The sequence below is a fragment of the Arachis hypogaea genome, chromosome 12, assembly GCF_003086295.3.
Source record: "Arachis hypogaea cultivar Tifrunner chromosome 12, arahy.Tifrunner.gnm2.J5K5, whole genome shotgun sequence".
Classification (NCBI taxonomy): Eukaryota; Viridiplantae; Streptophyta; class Magnoliopsida; order Fabales; family Fabaceae; genus Arachis; species Arachis hypogaea.
Genome location: NC_092047.1, coordinates 112,995,342 through 113,020,386, shown reverse-complemented (window position 1 = coordinate 113,020,386; position 25,045 = coordinate 112,995,342). Strand labels below are relative to the sequence as shown.

The 25,045-nt window shown below is 32.2% G+C and overlaps 1 protein-coding gene across 2 annotated transcripts in view; it reads right to left on the bottom strand.

Moving 5' to 3' along the window:
- Positions 1-25,045, bottom strand: part of LOC112730589 (uncharacterized) — a 34,587-nt gene that overhangs the window by 8,655 nt on the left and 887 nt on the right. The window contains exons 1-9 of one of the 2 annotated variants that reach the window (XM_072209772.1): positions 24,475-24,851; positions 16,000-18,908; positions 15,649-15,900; positions 14,781-15,482; positions 12,085-12,912; positions 10,849-11,559; positions 8,878-9,636; positions 1,471-2,118; positions 197-1,063 (exon numbers count right to left, since the gene is read on the bottom strand). In XM_072209772.1, coding sequence (XP_072065873.1) covers positions 197-1,063; positions 1,471-2,118; positions 8,878-9,636; positions 10,849-11,559; positions 12,085-12,912; positions 14,781-15,482; positions 15,649-15,900; positions 16,000-18,876 — 7,644 coding nt within the window. In that variant the 5' untranslated portion in view covers positions 18,877-18,908; positions 24,475-24,851. Of the gene's footprint in view, positions 1-196; positions 1,064-1,470; positions 2,119-8,877; positions 9,637-10,848; positions 11,560-12,084; positions 12,913-14,780; positions 15,483-15,648; positions 15,901-15,999; positions 18,909-24,474; positions 24,852-25,045 lie in introns of those variants that run through there. The other variant, XM_029290861.2, reaches the window with a different exon arrangement.

Sequence of the window (25,045 nt, the reverse complement as noted above, 5' to 3'; positions counted from 1 at the left end):
AAAACTGCGTCGATCAATGCTAATTCAAGTTATTGTGATATGAATTCTGTCGGTCAAAGAATATAGGTTGGTAAAGTAAGTAAATTTTTCTCTTTACAAAATAATATTTGTTGTTATAAACACTTAAAATGTATTAAGAAAAGTTTTTGTCTCTTAAAGAAAAAATAAGAAACGAGAAAAATAAAAAAATACATACCTCTGTCCTGTAAGTGTTTCGTAAGGTAGAATTGAGATCAACTTCCAATGTGGTTTTATCTCCATAATTAAAAAAACCTGCTGACAACTTGTTTGTATTGATGGTACCTTCACAGAACTTGTTTGTATTGATGGTACCTTCACAGAAAATTTCCATCCTGTTGCACTCAAATACTTGCAATTCCTCCAATGATGGAAAGGTTAAGGTAAAACCCCCATTGTAAAATCTTCTAAGGTTTTTTAAACACTCAAGTCGTAACTCTTGCAGCTGCTCAAATACTATCTCATCATGAATTGCTACTTCTCCTTCATTAGACACAATCCATTGCATAGATTTACAATTAGATATTTCTATTTTTTTGAGTTGAGTCAAACTTTTAGCTGTTGCAGATGTGAACAAATATATCATGCTATCGCATTCAGATACAATCAAATGCGTCAGATTGGAGAAATATACAGGAGAAGAAACTAAGCTTGTTAAACCAGAGCAGCTTCTTACTTCTAAGGTTACCAGAGTTTTGAGAATTGATGATTCTCGTATCCAAGAGTGTTCAAATCCTATGGAAATTAGTTCAGAAAGAGAAGTCAACTTCAATTCCTTAAGACGTGGTAAAACTTGGACACAATCCACATTAGAGTTTTCAGAGTAGAATATCTCTTTGATGGAACTATTTTTCACTTCGAGATTTTCTATACAGGACACCTTTTGGAGAAATGTATATGGAAGTTCATCAGACTCAAGCTCAACATTAAAGCTGTGCATAGCAGGAACATTTATGTCGCAAAAGTGGCTTCCCTCACATTCTTCATGTCCAATCATCTTCGCTTCTCTTTTACCAAACAACATGTTGGTCAATTTCGGAGTAACCTGGACAGAGGAAATGAGGCCATCAATTCAAAGTTGTTAGAGAAATAACTAAATCAAATGGACTTAATCTTATATTATTAAAATTATAAGAATGAATACCATACAAGAGAAAAATATACATATACCACAACAAATACTTTATATATTTGATAATTTTGTTTTTGGAGGTGGGAACAAATACATAGACTCGTGATGCTGATCGCAAGACATGTCCACCAATATATTTTGAAGAAAGAAAAAAGAAAATATAAAGTACATTATTTTTACATATAAATCATACAGTAAGAAGAATTTATAGGCACTGTTATACAACACAATTCACTATTCATATTACAAGATTTTTTAACCTATTTATCGTTAGTAGTCTCATGTAGGAAATATAAAGCAATCGCATGATTAATAAGTACCTCTTTAAAAGAGACTTGGTCCTCAATTTGTGGATCATGATCATTGAGTGTCTTCAACAGGACACAATGCAATGAACAGTAGAAACAATTGAAGCTTGGTAAATCCAATAGTATCAATGAAGTCAAACGTGGGAACTTAATAAGGTTTGAAATTGCTCTTTCTGGTGTAGTTTCATTCCCTGCAATGATTTCCACCAAGCTTTTACAATGTTTCAACTCTAGATTTTCAAGATTGACAAGATCCTTGCCTACTGATTTTGGGAACAAGCTGGTAAGACTTTTACATGTATCAACATGCACTTGTTGTATAAGTTGAAAGTCGAGTATCCCATCAGGATCTTCATTCCAAATGCTATCCAAATTCGGCAACTTTTCTAAGACCAACTTCTTCAGTGAAAATTTAATTGGTAGGAGTGTCCTGTCTTTTGTTATGCATTTCACATCAAATATAGTTTTCACGGAACTACATTTTTGAACTTTCAATTTTCGCATGTTATTTAAAAAAGGAAGTAAATTAGCAGGTATTACTTCCGATAAAAAATCACATTGATGCACAACCAAGGACTGCAAATTACTGAAGCATGCTTCAGAGAGCGGCAATGAGGCACGCCACATCTCTTGAAAATATAGACTTTCTCTGAGTAAAATCTGCACATGGAAAATAAGAAATTTAATTACTCCTTATTTGGTTCTCTACATTAGGAGAGTTGTGTGAAATCACAAGGGATTGGGATATACTTGTAAGTTCGACTTTTTATTTGTAATTATTTACAATGTTTAATAAAGTTGGGTAAAAATTTAAGAGTTATTTCTTCTCATTTAAAAAATTTTGATACATGTACACTAAAATCAGTCACTAATACATTTACTTGATAAGATTATTACTTTTAATATATAAATAATATTTTTAAAATAAAAAATATTTAAAAAATAATAAAAATCAGCCTAAATTAATTAAATTATTTTATTTTACATTCATTAATTTACCTCTGAAATAAATACATAATATTATATAATATTATATGTAACAAATATATAATTTTAAAGGCTGTATACTACTAGGCTTTGTCTTGTTTAATGTCATTCATTTTTTAACGGCATCTTATTGAAATCCTCTAATATTACTTGAATGTTATGCGAGCCTATTATTATAACTAGCTAGTGTATTTAATCTACCCTCTTATTCATTAATTCTGTGTAATAATAGATACAATATTAGTTTAGATGGTACTTTTTTCATTTTTAACCAAGAGATTTTATATTTAAAATTTACAAATAACTATATATAATGAAGAATATTTAAAAAAAGAAAAATTTGTATATCAAACCTTTTTCAATCCTTATATAGTAGATAAGTATATTGCTAATAATAAAAATTCTTAAAATAAATAATCTTCTAATATATCATGATATATCTTTTGTTTTGATTTTATGTGACAAATTCCATTATATAATATCATATAGATTTGATTAGATGATAAATTTTTTAATTTAAAATGTTTATAGTTGAATTTTTAATTTATTCTACGCACTAAATATTAATATAAGAATTTAAAGAAGTTCTTTAAAAGAACATTTATTTTTTTACAGTGTCATAATTATTTACATGTAATACGTATTTTTAATAAAATTGTGAAAGAGTAGGAAAAGCAAAGAAAAGAACTTTTATTGATTGTTGATTGAATTGTACTGAAGTGACTAAATATATATAGAGTATTGTCCTATAAAAGATAAAAACAAATAAAGATAAGATAAGAATAACTAAAGATAAGATAAAGATAATAAAGACTAAAATTATAATTGAATTTATGTATTCTGTTGGGCTGAATTTGTGGGCTGTGAGACTTCTTTGTTGTTGTCATGGGCTAAGGTAGAAGAATGGTTTAATATGCCCCCGCAAGCTGGAGGATGAAAGATATCGAGAACTCCAAGCTTATTGAGATTAAGATGGAAGGGTTGAGGAGACAAAGGCTTTGTGAAGATGTCAGCTAATTGCCCAGAAGAAGGAATGGGGAGAAGTTTCATCACTCCAACTTGAGCTTTTTGTCGAACCAAGTGACAATCGACCTCTAAATGTTTGGTCCGTTCATGAAAAACTGGATTAGCAGCAATATGAAGAGCACTTTGATTATCACAATATAAAACTGGTGGGCGGATAGGAGAGATACGTAAAAATTGTAACAGATTTATTATCCATTGAAGTTCACAAGTTGTGTTGGCAAGTGCACGATATTCTGCTTCAGTAGATGAGCGGGCAACGGTGGTTTGTTTCTTGGTCTTCCAAGAGACTAAAGAGTTGCCTAAGAAAAAACAATAGCCTGTTAAAGATCGCCGAGTGTCAGGACATCCGGCCCAATCAGAGTCACTGAAGCCGAGAAGCTGAATTTCTGATTCTCTTGAAAAAAAAATTTCTTTGCCGAGGCTAGTTTTTAGATATCGTAACACATGCTTGGCAGCTTGAAGATGAGATTCAGTAGGAGTTGCCATAAATTGACTTAATTGTTGAGTGGCATACATGATGTCTGGTCGAGTAGTGGTAAAGTAGATAAGATGCCCAACCAAACGGCGATACACAGAAGGGTTAGATAGCAAGGGACTTTTATCTTGATATAATCTTGTGGAACTATCCATTGGAACAGAGGCAGGTTTAGCACCTAATAAACCATAATCCTCCAAAAGATCAAGACAATATTTTCTCTGAGATAAGCAAAATTCCTTTGCTGATTGAGCTACTTCAATACCCAAAAAATATTTTAAAGGGCCCAAATCTTTAATTCGAAAGTGCTGGTGCAAAATAGACTTAATGAAAGCAAGTTCAGAGATAGAATCGCCGGTGAGAACGATGTCATCAACATAGACTAGAAGTATACAAATTTGAGCACCAGTAAATTTAACAAATAGACTATAATCAGATAAAGTCTGCTGATATCCATGGGATAGTAAAAGATGAGAAAGTTTGTCATACCACATACGACTAGATTGTCGTAGACCATATAATGACTTTAGTAACTTGCAGCATTGATTTGGGCGAGGAGATGTGAACCCGGGTGGCAAAGTCATGTAAACATCTTCAGAAAGATCCCCATGTAAGAAAACATTATTGACATCTAACTGATGTATGGGCCAATGCTTCATAGAGGCCAATGCCAAAACTAATCTAATGGTGGCAGGCTTGACAACAGGAGAGAAGGTTTCCAAGAAATCAACACCTTCAGTCTGGGTGAATCCTTTGGCCACAAGGCGAGCCTTATATCGATCAACTGAACCATCAGGCTTGCGTTTGATGCGATAGACCCATTTACAGCTAACCGGCTTAACACCTGCAGGACAATCAACAAGACGCCAAGTTTTGTTCAACTCAAGAGCATCCAGCTCATCTTTCATAGCACTACACCAATTGGGATGTTGATTGACATCTTTAAAGAACTTTGGCTCAACGTCAGAATGTAGAGATAATAGAAACCTTTTATGTGAAGATGAAAGAGAAGAAAAAGACATGACTGAAGATAAAGGATACCTGCACTTTGAGGGAGATTGATTGGTAGAGGTGAGAGACGAATTGCACAAGTAATCAGAGAGATATGCTGGAGGTCGGTGAGGTCGATCAGAATGACGAGGATGGGGTTGCTCAGGTGGTGAGGAAGGTGACGGGGGATGAGGAGGTGATGGTGGACTAGTGTCTAGTGCAGAAGAAGAGGAGGGTGTGGGCCTCAAAAGAGATTCGGTTGTTATGGATTCAAGTTGGTTAGGACACGATAGTGAGGAAGAAGGATAGGTTGTTGGAGAGAATAAAGGATTAGATGGAGTTGGATCAATGGGTATGGGTGAGGTTTCAACTGGAAGGGTTGGTATTTTTGGGTTATGTGTGTTGATAGAAAAATTGTTTGGTTCAGAATTTGTTGTTGGGTTGGAGAGAGAAATTGGGTCATTTGTGTGAACCAAAGGAAAGACTAATTCATCAAATACAACATTTCGAGAAATTTCAATTCTTTTGTCATCCAAAAGATAAATGATATATCCTTTAAAACCATTTTGAAAACCAATGAAAACACCCCTTTTGGCTCTTGGATCAAATTTTGATCTATTTGTCATTAGGGTAGACACAAAACATAAACAACCAAAAACTCTAAGGTCATGATAATTTGGTGGATGATTAAATAAAATCTCAAATGGTGTTTGAAAATTAATTGCAGAGGATGGAACTCTATTAAGCAAATAAACGGCATGTTTAACAGCATAAGACCAAAAAGATAATGGTAAATTAGATTGAAACATAAGAGCACGAGCTATATTTAAAATATGTTGATGCTTGCGTTCTACCCGTCCATTTTGTTGAGGGGTTTCAACACAACTACATTGATGAATAATTCCCTTGGAAGCATAAAAATCATGTAAAATAAATTCTGGTCCATTATCGGAACGGACAGTTTTGACTTTAGAATTGAATTGTGTTTCAACTAAAGTAATAAAATTCTTTACATGATTTTGCACTTCTCCTTTTGATTTTAACAAAATAGCCCATGTAAAGCGACTAAAATCATCAACAACAGTTAAGAAATATTTATGATTATGAATAAAATTTTGTCGAAACAGGCCCCAAATGTCAAAATGTAATAAATCAAAAATTGCATTAGTTTTATTAAAGTTTTGAGAAAATAAAAGTTTCTTCTGTTTAGAAAAATGACAAATATCACAAGTTTTATCATAATGCATAGAAATAAAAGGAAATTGCTTATGTAAATAATTAAGTCGTTGTTCAGAAAGATGACCCAAACGAAAATGCCATAACTCGGATGGTGTAATGGTTGATTTTGTTTTGATAGTATGAATGGAATGTGAAGTTGATGGGGTGTGAGTGAGAGTATTTTCAACAACATACAAGCCTTCTCTCATTCTACCAAAGCCAATCGTCCTCAAAGTGTTGATCTATAAAGTGCAAGAAGAAGATGAAAAAGTGAGTTGACATTGAAGATTGGAAGTAATTTTGGATATGGAAATAATGTTAAAATTAAAGTAAGGCAGATAAAGAATATCATGAAGGATTAAAGATGAAGAAAATTGCACAATACCCTTATAGGAAGCAGTGACTTTAGTGTTATTTGGTAAGTGAATGATAATGGGAGAGATTTTGTAATATGAAATAAACCAAGATAAGTTTGATGCAATATGGTCTGTGGCACCAGAATCAATAATCCAAGAATTTAAAAAGGTATTTTTGTTGGAAAAATTATTTAAAATAGAAAATGTGTTTGAAGAACAAAGATAATGAGTACTCGGATTAGGCAAAAACCCATTTTGATTTGATGAACCATTATCTCTATATTCTGAAGAGGGAGACTCGGTCTTTTTGAGAAGTGCTATGAGAGCTTGTTGTTGGGCTAGTGAGAGGTCCAAAATTGGGTTTGGATTCGGCTGATGGGTATGCCCTTCAATATGACCTAGGGCTGCCCTCTCATCATACACTGGAGGGGCGATTGAAGGAGTGGTGGCGGTGATAGCAACAGAGTGATGTGGACTACCAGAGTGACGTGGATGCCCTGGTGGGAACCCGTGTTTCGAATAACAGACTTCAATCGTGTGGCCACTACGACCGCAATGCGTACAGAACTTAGAGGAACCACCACGTCCCGCGCTGGAGGGAAAACCACCGCGACCCTTGCCGGAGGAAAAGCAACCGCGACCGCGACCTTGTGAGGGGTGCCGCGAATCGATGGCGGCAGTGATGGAACGTGGATCGTCTAGAATCCCAGCGGTAACTTGTAGCTGTCGTTCATGTTGGATGACCAATGCAAAAACTCTGGTTGCTGGAGGTAATTGGTCTAGGAGAAGTATTTGAGATCGCACCACCGAAAACCGTTCATCCAATCCTTAAGAAAGCGAATTATAAAATCTTGTGATCTGTGAAATGTTGCTGGACATGAACAGACCGGGAGAGGGCGAGAACTGTCGAGTTCCTCCCAAAGAGACTTCAGTGATGTGTAGAACTCGGTGACAGACAGAGTGCCCTGCTTAAGTGCATAGATTTCTTCTTGCAACTCAGCAATTCGGAGAAGATCACTCTGAGCAAATCGTTCTTTCAAATCGGTCCAGACAGAGGAGGCAGTGGCAAAATAGAGGACACTTTGAGTTATAGAAGGGGACAAAGAATGGAATAACCAAGATAAGACCAAGTTGTTGCAACGTTCCCAAGTCGAGAAAAGAGGATCCCCAGGTAGAGGAGAGGAGATAGAACCAGTAAGAAATCCATATTTATTTTTGGAAATAATAGCCATAGTGAAGAATCTATTCCATGAATGGTAATTGTTTACTGTAAGAACAGGGGTAACCAAGACTGAGGTAGGATTTTCGCTTGGATGAATATAATAGGGATTGGTTGTATCTTGAGTTAAATTGGAAGGTTGATTATTCATGGTAGGCGGGGGAGTTGAAAGAGTTTTAGGATCTGAATCGGTTGGTTTATCCATGGATATCAGCAGAGCTCAAGAAGAGCTCTGATACCATAATAAAATTGTGAAAGAGTAGGAAAAGCAAAGAAAAGAACTTTTATTGATTGTTGATTGAATTATATTGAAGTGACTAAATATATATAGAGCATTGTCCTATAAAAAATAAAAGCAAATAAAGATAAGATAAGAACAACTAAAGATAAGATAAAGATAATAAAGACTAAAATTATAATTGAATTTATGTATTCTTTTGGGCTGAATTTGTGGGCTGTGAGACTTGTTTATTGTTGTTATGGGTTAAGGTAGAAGAATGGTTTAATATTTTTTTAAGATTTTGCAAGTTACAAAAAATATAGTGATAAAAAAATTATAAAGGCAGGAAGTCAAATGGTGACTGAATAAAGTCACGGAATTTAAAAAATTTCACCTAAACAAAAGATGAATATCAAGATATATAAAAGATTTTTTGTTTAAGTTTAAATAATATTAATAACAATATGATTAAATGATATGAAAGTAAGGTTGTTATGTAACGTTTCAATATATAAAAGAGCATTAAATGATATGAAAGAGCACTAGACCTGGAATTTGTTTATTTCTTTTATCTATTATTCCAATTATGTAGTTTATAATATCAGGGACCTTTTTAACAAAATAATTTTAACTTTGAAAGAATGAAAGACGTACTTTTTTGTTTATTTATTATATGAAAAATATTTTTTTTTAAAAAAAATCTTTTAAAAAAATATAAATTATAGTTTCTCAAAAAATATATATTTTTTTTATTTTTCTAATGCTTTTATTTTTACTATTAGAAATTTGTCAAACACGCTAAAAAATAAAAAAGATTTTTTTATTGAAAAAATATATTTTTTTTATCAAAATAATGATGCCTAAACAAGCACAATATCAAGACCTTTTTAACAGAATAATTTTAACTTTGAAAGAATGAAAGACGTACTTTTTTGTTATTCATTTTGCGAATGGTGGTATCAACATCAACTTCCCATTGGACTTCATATTCATTAATCCACCTTTGTCCTGAGCGCAACTTGACTGAATTTAGATTTATTATGTGAATGTGGGGACAGAATGTTGTCATACTCCAGAATCTGCCAAAGATGGATAAGTGTTGCAATGATGGAAAACACAAAGTACGTTTGCCTGAGTATAACCATCTCAGCATTGGCAGCTCTTCAAGATGCAAAAACTGAAGCTGCTCAAATATTATGTTCTCATTAGATTCATCATCCTCTTTGCATATTATCTCTCGCATTGAACTACAATAGCTTATCTCCATATGCTTGAGTTGACTCAAACTTTCTGCTGTTGAAGATGTGAACACATACAACAAATCAATGCAATGATATATATTCAATTTCGTCAGACTAGAGAAAGACACCTTGCTTGCTACTAAGTTCTTTATATCAAGACACCACTTCACTTCCAATGTTTGGATATTATCAAGGATGGGGTGTATCCAAGAGTGATCGAAACCAATGGACTTGAGTCTCAAAAGAGAAGACATGCTTAACCCTTTGAGAGGGAGATGCGATAGGAGTTGAACATAATCAGCCTTAGGTTTTTCCTCAAATAGCACCTCTTCAACCCTTTCTTCTGACTTCCCGAATCCAAGTATCCGAGACTTTAGTTCCCAAGTCAACTTGGCGCCTCTCATATCAAATGATAATTTCTTCAAGCTCTGAAATAGAAGATTAACCTAACAAGCAACACAATCAAAATAGACTCATTTTAAGAACAACATAAATTAGTTTGGATATCTACTAGTGAATAAATAATGTAATTCATATACAACTATGGCTGGATTTGTTGATTTCTCTAATTCTTAATCACTCACTAAACAATTCTAATAAACTTAGGTAATATTGATTAGATCCAAAGAAAAATATATGCCAACATTTTTTTCACGCAAATACTTTTTTTGAAAATCTTTTGGGATAGAAAAAAATTTCTGCAACTTATTTTTTCTATTCTATTAATTGCAACCAAAAATTATATAAAGAAAATTGTAGGCAACTAGCAACGAAAAAAATGAATAAATTCGTTTTAAAAACAAAAATTAAATAAGTTGAAATATATATTACTCTACGCCTAATAATGAACAAATTATTTGATTCATATAGAACTTAAATAAATTGACATGCAATGACAAATTATATGAAATAGCGGGTACAAAATTGAGTTATTTAATCATATTTCATATTTTATAATGTCAAATATAGCAACTTATGATATTTTTTTGTGAGAAAAGGATAAACCATTAAAATATATTGTTTTGCCACTTTTTTTTAAATAAATCACTTTAAAAAAAATAAAAATATGACAAATATAGAATGATGAACACTCACTTCACTATCATCATATTAATTCAATTATTTTGTTTTGATGTTAAAATGTATATTGCAATTCAAATAAAAGCTAGAATACTTTTTTTTAATAAAATGCAAAAATTATTATTTTTATAATTAAAAAATAAAGATATCATATATAATATATATTTTTTTAAAAAATTTAGTTATAATCTTTATTTTTTATCTGATTTTAATATTCAATAAAAAAATTCTCTAAAATAAAAGATACTTTACGTTTTTATAAACTCAAGCATATTTTTGAGGGGCTATAAATCTTTAATATTAGCTTTTAAGTTTATACATTAATATTTTATCTTGTCATCTTAAACTCTTTAATTTTTTTTTTTAAAAAAAAAGTTACAGAACTTTTGTTGTTCATCAATATTCACATTGAAGTTTCTGTTATATTTATGATATTGCACAATTTTTTTCTTAATTACGGTGTTATTTAATTTACTTATTTCTTATCAATGATTTTTGTTACGTTATATAAATTTTTATAATTGTTTGGTTAATATAAACTGATTTCAATAAAACTATAGAATCGTCATAAGAAGTACCTGCTCGATTGGAAGTAGAATTTGTTGATCTATAAATGCCTCTGCCTCTTGACAACTGAGTATCATCCATTTACAGACATGTATATATAGTTGTTTAAGCTTCGGAAATTGAAGCTTTTGTAGTCCCGGATAAAAGTGTTTGAGCATTGGCAGCTCTCTAAGCACCAGTGAAGTCAAAGAAGGAAGCTCAAATGTTTTGGTGTCTCCTAATTCTGAGGTTCTTTTATCTTCTGCAAAGATTTTTACCATTTTCTCACAGTCTTCTACCGAAAGATTATTCAGCATGGCAAGGTCTTCAGCAATGGATGTTGGAAACACATATTTCAAACTATCACATTTTTCAATGCTCAAATCTTGCAGAGCAGAAAAGTGAATAATTTCTATTGAATCTTTGTTCCATACATGTTCCAAATTTGGTAGATTCTTTAAAGATAATATTTTCATCAAACGAGACAACCCCATTGCTTTTGTCACCTGTTTATTGTTACTGTCATCCATGTTAAAGATGACTTGCACTCCATCGCAATCGGATACTTGCAGATCTTCCAAATTCTTAAAGCAATGAAGCAAATGAGATGGAATTACATGCACAAGATCATGACATCTCTTCACAACCAAAGATTTTACATTCTGAAACCTGTTCACTTGCACCAAGGTTTTGTCACACCATACTTGTTTTAACTCTGGATGATTCGAAAGCTCCAAATAAACCTATAAAATGATTGCGAGAAGAAAAAGGGATCATTTCTTAGCTTTTAAAATTACTGTCATTGAATTTTTTTTTTTCTAAAAATAGTTACAAAGGTTTAGTTATAAAAGATAAGTATATATTTAATATATATATATATATATATATATATATATATATATTCAAGCTTTTGTTAAGTTATATTTTAGCAAAGTATAAGAATATATATGAAGTAGTTCTTCGACAAAAAATTTAAAATAACTTAACTAAAATCAAAATTTAAAAAGATAGATGTGTTAATATAAATTATAATATGTATATAAGTAAAAAATTATACAATTCAATAAATGAAATTAAAAACATTGAGAATATGAATAAAACTTTTCAATTTAACATAGTGCATGTCGAAATATGACTACTATAAAAAATAATACAAACTTGTAATTTAGTTCAATATTTAGGAACGTACGAAATCCAAGTAGAAAGGGATTAAGAACAAAGATATGGAAAATGAGCATTAATTGTATAAATGAGGGAGCACGGAGTACCTTATCCGTAAACAGCATTTGAATGGTGGCATTCAGGTCTCCTTTCCAATACCCTTTCTCTTCCTCACCAAGTACGCTTTGTAGCTTGGGCGCTGTTATGTGCTTTGTAGTAAACGTTTTCATCTTGGGACATTCTGTCACAATTAATTTTTCCAACAATGGCACCGAAAACTCACAATTCGAGTTGCTACAGAAACTTGTGAGGTTGCTTAGTCCTTCAAGTTGTATAGTTATCAACTTGGCAAACACAATTTTAATCCCCTCCTCATTTTCCTGCTCATCCTTGGTAACTATTTCATTTAATTGAAGACAATACCGTACCTTCAAGGTGGTGAGTTGAACCAAGCTCTTTGCTGTTGAGCATGTCATTAGACTTTTCAATTCTTTACAATAAGATACTTCCAAGTATGTCAAGTGAGTGAAGGACACCGAGGAAGGTGCCAACCTCCTCAATCTGTGACAATCCATTAAGACCAAGCGGTGCAGTGATCTCTGAAGAGCAGGATCTCTTTCAAATCCAATATCCTCCATCTGTGGTGCCCACAAAAGTTTTAATTCCTTAAGTAGCAATACGGTTCCCAATCTTTGCTTCGGTGCAGTGTTTCCACTTGGCACGAACTCTCTAATGTTATTATCATAACCCAATTCAAAGATTTGTAGATTAGGAATGGTGTGGAGGAAGCAGTATAGAGTCTCGTCATGATGATGGCTCTGCCAATCCTTCAAGCAAAGGTGTTTCAAAGAGGTAAAGAGGTACTTGCGTGTGTTGCTCATTAACCACTCTACTCCTTTAGAGTCAATACTCAGATGCTCCAAGTTGGACAATACCTATATACATCAATTTATACAACTCATTATCAAATAAACTCCAATTACACCTATCCAAAACCCTTTATTCTTTGAAACGGGAAATTTATGTGTATACATAAAATTTTGTTTTCTATTATGTGTATATTTTTTATGTTAAAGCAAACCAAACCACATATAATATAACACGGGTTTCCATTGGCCCTCATTATTACAAAAACAATATTTTTATTACAACAAATTATCGGATATAATATTTTTGTAAACATAACAATTTTTCGAATATACATTTTAACTTTAAAATAAAATTATATTTTATAAAAAGATATTTGTATAAAAATAATTGAAAACCAATTATCATACTTCTTAAATATATAATAAACAATAATTCAGACACTTAAATCTTCTTATTTCCTATATATATTTTTCCACTTCTTCAATCTAACAAGTGACTCTCAAACACCAATCGTAGCTATGGAAGATTATTAACAGTTTAAAACAATGATACATCCTTAATAAAAACACACATAATATATAATTGAATGATAGTTTATCTAAAACTAGAACAAGAAAAAAATATGATTAATAGATACTTTATCTAAAACTAGAATAAGAAAAAAAATGTACTGATTGATAAATAGTTTAGATTAATTGCATAGTTAAGATTACTAAAATTTAAAAGGTTGACTTTTTTGAAAATGTATCTGTATTCTAATTTGGTGAAAAAAAATTTATTTCTCTGCACTAAAAAATAAGTATGTATTTTATTTTGAAATGACGGATATATTTCTATTAGAAATAATAAATAAGAATGTAAGTATCTATCATGGTTTCGATTTTGATACACACAGTATCTTTAGGTGGATATATTTCTATTAAAAATAATAAATAAGAATGTAAGTATCTATCATGGTTTCGATTTTGATACACATAGTATCTTTAGGTTTTTTTTTTATATACTAAAAATAGGAGACTTAAATCTACATCTCTTAATAGAGTATGGGAAGATTATGCTATTTAAGTTATAACTCATTGTCATCTTTGAATGTTTGAATACACACATGAATTTGTATTTTATAAATTTAGACTTGTGCCCCCTTAAAATCTTATTCAATAGTGTAATTCTTTTCTTTGTTCATTAACAATTTTACAAAAAAAAAAAAAGGGTAAAACTAAGAAGGAGTATGGCAGTGATGTATAGTGAAACAATGGAACTAAAGAAATTAGGCAAGCACCAGAGCCACTGAAAAAATGTTAGAAATTTATCATTTTTTATGGATACTTGACCAATCTTCTAAATCTTAATTATTAAATTCTAAATTTTAAATTTTAATATTATAAAAATAAAATGTATTATTAACTAATATTGATAAAAAAATATTTTGTCTTTATATACACATTTTAACATTGAAATTAATTTTCATCTTTATTATTTATGATTCTCTGTATTTCTACCTTAAAGATAATTTCCAAAACCATTCAAAGTATTAAAATGATGTTATTGAAATTTACAAGAAAAGAAAATGATTTAAGGATATATTGACTAATTAGAAAGAAAATTTCACCATTTTCTTTAAATTATATGAGATTTGTTAATAAATGTCTCCAAAATATTTGTTAAGAATACAAAGTAAAATAAAAAATTTTATTAATAAGATAAGTTTTGAAGATTTAATGATATAAATGCATAAAAATTTACTATCTTCTTATATTTATCAATATTAACTCTTGTTTTGTTTACAGGAATATTAATTTTTCTTAAGCAGCGTACTTAATAGTAGTAATTTTTCTTTCAATTTATGCTTAATGTCTATGAGGTCATGACCATTATGTGGTGGATATAGACTGCAGAAGACAATCACATCCTAGGTTTTGGTAAGCACTCTTACCTTTTCAGCCGATAAGAATGCTCTTTCTTCTTCATTGCCACTTTCTGTTTTGAATATTTTCAGATTTGGACACTCAATCATTGTCAGTTGCTTCAAGTTTGGACACTCTACAATATGTCTCCCTTTGTACAAACATCGGATGCTTGGTAACTTCCTAAGTGACATGGAGACTACTTCAGGAAACTTCAATGTTGTTTCTGATCCTCCATCACACGCAATGATTTCTTCCAAATTATCACAAGATTGTATCGAAAATCTTTCTAGTTTTCCCAGATCCTTGGCTATAGATGCTTGCAACACATTACTCAATGTGTTACAATCAGAAATCTCTATGCTCTGCAGATTTGTGAAGTTAACCACTCCTTTTGGATCTTCACTCCACACTTGCTTCAGATATGGGAGATCCCACAAATCAATAACCTCCAGTAATGCAGATTTGGTGTCATTTTGTTGCGAAGAACCTCTTATTTTAAAAATGAATTCCACTGACACGCAACAATAAACCTTTAAGCTTTTCAAATGCAAATACCAGCATTTCATATGATTAGGAAAAATGATTTCAAGCTTATCGCAATCGCTAATATCAACAGAAATGAGACTTGGAAATGAATCTGCACCGACTTCGTCTTCATGTGGCCATATGTCTTTTAAAATCTCCATTTGACTCAACTGGATTTCCTCTAACTCAGGAAGGATACGAACCTGTTTTGATGTAATAAAAAGTCATTATTCAATAAAAGTCACCTAAACAATGATCAACATTAGCAAATAAAATGCATGATTGGTGAGTAAATAATAAAATTATAATAATGTAACATGAACAAAAACATAAAAAATCTATTACAAACTTTATCATTATCTCACGCACCTTTGCATACACATTCTTTTTTCCTTCTGTGACAAATAACTTTTCCATCAATGGACACCCACTTATAGAAATGCTTTTTAATTTATTGAGATTGCAAGCCACAGACAATGAACATAAATATGTCAAGTTACAACAGTCTTTCATAGTTAACTTTATTAAGTTCTGAAACCAACTATTTGAAGGTGGATTGCTCCATATCTTGTGAATCTTGATTGAAAACAACTTCAAAGTTTCTAAGTTTGGAATTTCCACCTGCAGGACAGAACCAAATACAAATTCTGTTACTCTATTTGAAATCATAGGTCTTAAAATGATAAATATATATTACTTTAAGTTGGAAGAAAGGCATACATTTTCATTAAAGAGAGAAATGGAAGTTGTGGCACTCTGCTCATTCGTTACTGCTGGGACAATTTCCCTGTCATTGATATTGTAAAAACTGACAAATGATGGTAAATCTTGTAGTGCCAAAGAGCATAACTTGTGAAACTCAACCTTATTGTTGGATCCTTCTCCTTCCTCACCAACAATTGCCTCTAAAGAATCACATTTAGAGACATCAATTGTTTCTAGACTAGTAAGAAATTTAACAATGTAAAGAAAGAATATACTCTTCAATTGGGGGCACATTTTCACTTTGATTGTCTTTAGTCTAGAGAATGATGAATCTGTAACAGGACTACAACATATCTTCTTTATCTTAATTAGGTTGAAGAGACTAAGCAACTCTAAATTGGGAAACACATCTTGAGGTTGTGACAACTCCATTGAATTCACAATATATTCAATGTCTTTGTTATTTACTATCGACAAGTGTTTCAAATATGGAAATCCATCCAAATTTAGCTCATAAAATGCATTTCGAACTCCATGCAGATCTCCCAATAGCAAATTCTCCACTCCTTTGAATAACAATTTAACTCCTTTGAGAGAGTGAATATCCATGTCAGCTTCTAGCTGCAGTGCCAATGATCTTGAAGTTTCATATTTGTTGGGCATCTTGAAATCCCCAGTCGAAAGTGTCTCAAAGTCTCCAATCACAATCTTGTAATCATTCAACTCGTGAAAGAACAAGTCTGTTGGCAAAAACTCAGCATTGGGGATGCAAACATCTATAGTATTCAATTCATGCAAATGTTTCACCTCAGATAGAATTGAAATTTGACTATGATTTGTCAAGCTGTTTCTTATATGCAGTTCCTCCAAACTGGTGAAGCTTGATAAAGAAAGAGATCGAGTAAATCTGTTTATGAAACAGTCGCTAATGTCTAGCAACTGTAACTTGCATAAGCACTCTAACTCTGGTAGCCAATCTTCAATTCTAGATCCTGAAAGGCTAAGAATTCTTAAATTTTTTAGTTTATTTATAATTGACAAGTTACCAAGAGTGCATTTCTCCAAGCAAAGCATTCTGAGGTTTGCTAAGCATTCAATTGAAGACGGAAGATTTGATAGATGGATTCCTGATAATACTAATACTCTGAGATCTTCCATTCTTTCAAAAAATCTGTCTGGTATTTGCAAACTTGGATCATCATTGTCGATATGGAAGAATTTGAGTTGAGGACAGTTCAAAACTTTTGGGAGTTCAACCATGATACGACTCTTGTGTAGATGAATTCCAGAAAGCTTCTGAAGTTGCTTCTTGTCAGGCCAAAAATCTAGTTTGTCATTTCTCAAGATAAATACCTTGCGCTCCTTGCATGCTATGGATAGAGCAGCATCTCGAACTATATCATGCATCTCGAAATGATCAATAGAATTACAATCCAACATCAACCCTGAATCTTTTAACTTGTTGATTGATGATTTGGATATTCTGTCGTGAGCTTCCCTCAGTGTGTGGACACCTTTAAGTATGCCCAAGCCATAACAATACTTCACCAAGTCTGCAATTAGTGATTGATGACTTATTTGAGCTGAAACTAGCAAAATAGACTTGAGCTCCTCACTTGCTAGATGATCATAATTCTTCTTCACGTAATTCTCCATGTCCTCTCTTGCTTCATTTGGTTCTTGGTTTCCGAGTTTTTGTAGTTCATCTTTTAACTCGGACTCGCTCTTATTTCTTAACGACTTTCCGAGTATAAGAACAAGCATGGGTAACCCTGCACAATACTTGTCAAGCATATCGGATAACTCCGGATTTTCATTTGGTATTCCAGCCACCCTCGTAAACAATGCTGAAGCTTCGCCAGGCTTTAATTTTGGCACAAGGAAAGTTGACTTAACATTCATCTTAACACGCAAAACTTCTTCAAATCTTGAAGTGACCAAAATCTTGCATCCCTTGGTGTTGCCAGGAGAATTTTCAATTTTTGCTCTTTGCTCTTTTGCCTCATTTCTTTGATTGTGCATGACATCACTTGAAACATTGTCATCATCAAATGGAATCCCTATCTTGTTCAAATCCAGTTCATCCCAAAGGTCATCAAGGATCACAAGGGTATTCTTCTGCGTCAACACATCTCTCAAACGAGCTGCTCTCCTATCGTCACCTTCATTTGCAAAAGTCAATCCTAAATGGTCGGCGATATCTTGCTGAACTTTTCGAAGGTCTGGATCTTTCTTTACGGTTGCCCAGGCCACCTTATCAAACAGTATTGTATTGCAAGTAGCTTGCTCTGCAATTTTGTAGAGCAAAGAAGTCTTGCCCACACCACTAGGCCCATGCAGCCCAACCATCCTCACCCTCGAATCTTTTAATTTCTCCATGATCTTGTCGATTATACCCTTTCTTGATTCAAACTCATGATAGCGATTGCTATCCGCAATCTTTAGAACTTTTGGACCACCAGAAATTGCTTTTGTAACTTGGGAAAATTCCTTATTTAGATTGTCAATACTGGGTGCCAATATCTTCTTTGCTTTCCTGCCAAGTTGACGCCTGTGCCACAAGAAAGGCAGAGCCCCGCTAGAGCAGCCCCCGCTAAAGCAACTTGTCTTGGATTCAAGCATTTTGTCATCGTGAAACTCCTTACTTTCTTCCCTCTTTTCCGCCACCTTCTTAAGCCAACCTTCAGCAGTTGGTGTGATTTCTTCTGCATTATTTTTTGCAGCGTCAACAAGGTGCTTCACTGTTAGCTCATTCTTCTCAAGCTTATCATCGAGTTCTTTTATATTCTTGACATGATCTTCATAATTGATAATATAATCAAGCTGGCGAATACTCGCTTCCAGGAGTAAGTCAATCGCTTTTTCTAGTGGTTTACACGCAAGGTTCCCCATTCTTCTAGATGTTCTACTGATATACCTCCATCCTGTAATGCAACGAATCCACGTGTTCTTAGTACCTTGGTTTATATATACTAGAATGAGTCACTGAGGATAAATTAATGATAGTATATAATAAATATTAAAAATAATTATGGTTTGTAGAATTAAATTAAATATACGTGAATTAAAGTTAAATTTAAAAAGTGTTATTGTTTAGAGTTGTTGTTTTTTTTGTGTCGTAGATTCTTGTTAAGGCATGTTTTTTATAAATTGTTGAGTTGTATTTACTATTTATTGTGTTGTTTGTTCCATCTTTGTATGTATATTCTTCTTTCGAAGATGTATCTTAAATTTGTATGTTTTTTTTCTTTATTCTCTTGATTGATGTGCATCCAGTTTTCTAATGACATCTACAATAAAAAGAATAAAAATGTGTAGAATTTTTTTTAAATAAGTTATTTTTAATAAGAATAATTGAAATACCCGTTAATATTTTTCTTTGATCCACTTTGTGACAATGTCTCAAGTGATACAAATTTAAAATGGAGTTGAAAAATGTTCAATTTAAAAATATAATTTAAAAATATAATAAATATGTTTGTTTTGTATCTTTTCATCTAATATAATCATTTTTAAGCAAAAAAATTTTTCTTTATTTGTGGGTGTTAATGTTTTGCATAGACGAACCACACAAACTTTGATAAACTAATTGCCTGTTTATTTGGTGATATGATATTGTCTAAAGAATGATATTTTATTGAGTAAGTTTGAGATGTTGTGTAGTGCGAAAATAAATTTCTTGTGATAAGAGAGTTATATAAGTAGGTCAAATAGTATGTAATTTAAATATTTATAACGTAAAATTTATTATGATTAATAGATTATTATGATATTTGTAATATGGATGTTTATTATATTTAATGAGTTATTTATAAAAATTAATAAATTAATTATTGGGGTTATAAATTTATTGTATTATTTATAACGGTAAAATATAATAAATATAGAGATATAAATTCTTGTAGGTTACAAATTTGGTTAGATATTATTAATTTTTAATTATTGTCATTGGTAATTATGCAGCCTAATTTGCAAATATTTTTATTACTTGTATTTTTTTATATATTTTATCTTTTTTGTTGATTTGAAAATAATAGTTGATTTGGCAAAAAATTAGTGGTTGATTCTAAAATTTTGCCAAGTAAACGATGTTGCTGACATGTCATTAATAGGAAGAAAAAAGTGTCTTAAAAGTAACATGGGTAAACTTATGTATCTACTTTATCGAAAATGTTTGGTAACCAAAAAATATTAGCCAAAAACAGCCAGAATTTGCCTTATTTAGCATTTATTAATTGTTACGACAATTAATGAATACTAAATAAGGCAAGTTCTAACTTTTTTTTTTGTCTACCTAGCATATTAAGAATAGATTGGTTCATTTTTATTTATAAAAAAACAACAACTAAGAATAATAAAATAAAAAAGTGGTAACAATAGATCCAAATATTCTTGAATTTTATTCTTTAATTATTTCACAGAATTTAGATTCTCTAAATTTTGAATTTTATTTTAGAAGATAAAGTATGATCTTTTATCATTTATTTTATAAGTAAAATAAAAAAATATAAGAAAAAAATATTTAATAATAAAAAATAATATTTTATTCTCTAAAATGAAAATTTAAAATTTAGAGAATCTAAATTTATTTGAGAGTAATGGTCTCAAAATAAAAGTGTTTTAAACAAGAATAAACACTCATAATTAAATGAGAATCCGACAGCTAATAAAGTTGCCATCTCATAAAACTGACAAATCATAAGCATTAAACAGCATATAATGAAGGTAATAAAAGCCTCAAAAGCGGTTACTCTCAAACAAAGGAATAAAAGGTGGGAGAATTCAACACGTTAGGATATCCACTGCAACAAAAATATTGAGTACCATCAGATTTAGTGTCATAGAGTAGCGACAGATTTATCGTCGGATTCATTGGCAGTAATGATATCAAAGTCGTAAGGTTAAGTAATTATTGATAGATTCTGTTTTTCGATGATAAATCCAATGATAATATTTAAAAGAAAAATAAATTAAATTGGTGTGTCTATTAACATTGGATTTACTGTCAGAAAAATTCGACAGTAACTCCAATTAGTGAAACGTTATATTTTGGTGACTCGCAAAGGTTTATTGTCAAAATTTTTTGAGAATAATTCTGACGGTAAAAGAAGCATAAATTCAAATCACGAACCCTCTTCCCCCTCATTCGGACCCTAACTACTATCACCATTCTTTGTTACCACCATCTGCCACCACTGTAACGTTGACGACCACTGCTGCAACATCCACCTCTTCCCTTATTTCTTGTTATGTTCTTTATTATAGGTTCTTGAACAACTCTTTTTCAATTCCTTTAATTTTAGTTTAATTTAGTTTATGTTTGAGTAGAATTTTAATTTTAATTTTGAATCAATTTTAAAATTAGTTTAGTTTAGTTTTCTAATCTTAGTGGATTTAAGTTGATTAAGTTAGGTTAGATTCAATACATTAGGTTTTGAATTGTTGAAGTGTTTAGAATTGTCTAATTGTGTTAATTGTTGTGTCGAGGACTATTTTACTGAGAAAATGTTGTTGAGATTGTTTGATAATTATTTCATTTTAGTTTAATTTAGTTTAGGTTTGGTTGGAATTTCAATTTTAATTTTGAATCAGTTTTAAAGTTAATTCAATTTAGCCTTCTAATCTTAGTGAATTTAGATTGATTAAGTTAGGTTAGATTCAATACATTAGGTTTTGAATTATTGAAGTGTTTAAAATTGTCTAATTGTGTTAATTGATGCGTTGATGACTATTTTGCTGAGATTGTTTGATAATTTGATATTTGCAGACATGATGATAGGTAGAGGTGCTGCGAATCAGGTAGGGGTGGCAACGGGGCGGGTAGGGGTGGGTTTTTGCTCTACCCGACCCCGCTCCGCCGTACAACTACCCGCATAGAACCCGCCCCGCTACTACCCGCGGGTAGTAAAACGTTGAACCCTAACCAGCCCCTGCGGGTACCCGCCCCTATAATTAATAAAATCTAATGAATAAAATTAAATTTCAAAATTTATATAACTATCATCATATACACAACATAAATTAAAATAAAAATTTAAATATGATACAACATTATTAATCATTTACTAATTATTTTACATATATTATACATATTATATATTAAAATTATATATATTGCGGGGCGGGTAGGGGCGGGTATTACCTAAACCCGACCCCGCCCCGCCCCTCCCAAGAACCCGCCCTGCTAAAAACCCGCCTCGGTGCGGGGCAGGTAATTACCCGCCCCGAGCGGGTAGGGGCGAGGTGGGTACCCGCGGGTTCTGATGGTATTGTCATCCCTAGAATCAGGCTGCTGGTCGTGATCGTAGCCGTGGTCGGGGTAGAGAGAGGGTTTCTTCTAGTACTCCCGGAACTTCTGGATCCTCTCCCTTTACACCGACCACCCCGGTGACGCTACCTTGGCACTCATTGAATCTTCCTATTATTGGTCTCAAAAGAGCGATGAAGTGGAGAGTTATGTGAAGACTTATCTTGTGTGCCAACAAGATAAGATTGAAAATAAGACACCAAGTGAGTTGTTGGAACCTTTGCCTCCGTCAGAGTGACCGTGAAAAAGTGTGTCTTTGGATTACATCTCTGTCTTATCAAAGTCTGAGGAATTTGGATCTATTCTCATAGTAGTAGATTGATTTTCTAAGTATGCTACATTTATACCTGCCCCCTATCGATTGCACTGCAGAGGAAGCAGCACAATTATTCTTTAAGAATGTGGTGAAGTATTAGGGATTACCCAAGAGCATCATTAGTGATCGAGACCCAAGTTTCACAGGACGATTATGGACAGAGCTGTTCAAAATACATGGATCGGAGCTTCATTTCTCAATAAGTTTTCATCCTCAATCTGATAGACAAACTGAGAAAGTGAATGCCTTACTCAAGTGTTACTTGAGACATTTTATAAGCGTCATTCAGAAGGATTCGACAAAATTCCTACACATCATTCAATTCTCATATAATCTGCAAAAGGGTAAGTCTACAGAAAAGAGCCCGTTCGAGATTGTAATTGAACAACAGCCGCTTATACCATACTCTCTTTCTTCCTCTTACTCAGAGAAGAGCCCTTAAACTTGTCATATGATTAAGTCATGGGAAGAACAAGCAAATGTCACTCGTTCTTACCTCGACAAAGCTGCAAAGAGGATGAAAAATGGGCAAATAAGAAGAGGAGGCATGCAAGCTATCAAGTGGAAAACAAGGTAATGATTAAACTTCTTCCACAACAATTCAAAGTCTTTCACAAGGTTCATAAGGGCTTAATCTACAAATACGAAGAGCTATTTGAGATCATTGGGCGTGTTGGGAAGGTTGCTTATAAAGTACAACTCCCTCCCCTATAAAGATTCATCCAGTCTTCCATGTGAGTATGCTTAAACTATATCATGAAGACCAAGATAAACCGAGCAAAGGTGACTCGAAGCGAGCTCCACCTGTGATAATTAGATCATTTGACAAAGAGATCAAGGAGATCCTAGCTAATTAGGTTGTGCGATAAAGAGGAGTACCACCAAGTGTCTAATACTTGATCAAGTGAAAATGACATCCAATAATAAAGGCTAATTGGGAAGCTCGTAAAGATCTGCGGCAATTCCAAGAATACCAAAAGCGCTATCATAAAGAAAACACGACGAGAACATCTGCGTAATATGTGGGGGAGAATGTCACGGTAAATTTTAGAAGGTTAGATTTAATGGTGTTTGTATAGTTTTTTAGAGTGTTTGAGAATGCTCTAGATAGTTCCAGAACGTTCTAGAATGTTCTAGAAAGTCCCGAAATACTCTAAAAGGCTCTAGAAGACTTTGGAAGGTCATAGAGTATTCTAAAAGAGTGTAGATGCATATAAAAGTATAAAGAGCAATATGAAATAATCTAAAAGTATTTAGAAAAATGTGGTAAGATAAATATTCGTAGTGAAAATTATGGATGATCAATCTGGACCGTTGATTAGATTTAATCATAACAATTCAAAGTGAATAACCATAAATAGGAGTGAAAATTAGAGTTTGGATGTAGAAAGCATTTGTAACAACTAACAAACACTTAAGTAATAAAGTGTTCTTTTCACTAAAGCTTCATTTCTCTTGTGTTATCTTCTGTTCTTAGCTTTTTTGTTAAATATTGAGGGTTAGACTGATTTTATCTTAATTTAAAAAGTTGAATAAATCCGAATATCGGTACGATAATGTTAAAGTGTGTCCAAAATCGTAACAAAAATACTCTACTAATTTAAATTCTTTCTAAAATAACATTTTTTTTTATTAATGTAAGAATGTCACTTGATACTCAAAGAACATCTAATTATCCATGTTCTTTTAGTATCCTTGTTTAAATAGAGGTTTACATGGACAAGTTTTATGATTTTTATGTCTTTGTAAAATGTAAATTATATTTTTTTTTTATTTTTTATATTTATAAGATTATTATATCTTTAAATTATTTATTAATTTGAGCGTTGAAATATTTTTTGCTTAAAGATAAAGTATCACAAAGTACCCTAATTCCAATAAGCTCTTCGGATTTGACGACGTTTTCAAGTCACTGGAGTTGTAGTTGGAGGGTCGACACCAAAAAATTCCTGAGCCGCATAGGCCGGCCGAAGAAGGATTCGACGAGCTCCCATTAGATTAGCAAAAGAGTTGAAGCAGAGGGTTAGATTTTTCAAAAAGTCCAAAAAACTGAAGAGAGAAATGAAAAGGCGTAAGGACGGCGAATAAGAAGCAAAAATTTATAAGGCTGCCTGCAATTGAAGATGGTAAGAAGTTATTGATTGTGTAGAATAATTACTGTGAAATAGAAGTTCAGGACATCAAGGGCAACAGAGTTCAAAGATGGAATTTTGGAGATCCTTGTTGTGTGTGTTCAGTCTCTTTTAGATTTGTGGCGTATTCTTTAACTTTATTAGCCTTTTAATTTAAAAGAAGTCTAAAAAGTCAATTATAACATACGCAAACTCAAGCCAATTCTTTGTAGTTATAGTTTTGAAATTTAAAAAATTAGAATAGTGGGAGTTATTTATTTTATACGATTCTACTAGAGAACCAATTAAAAGTATATAGTCGATTAG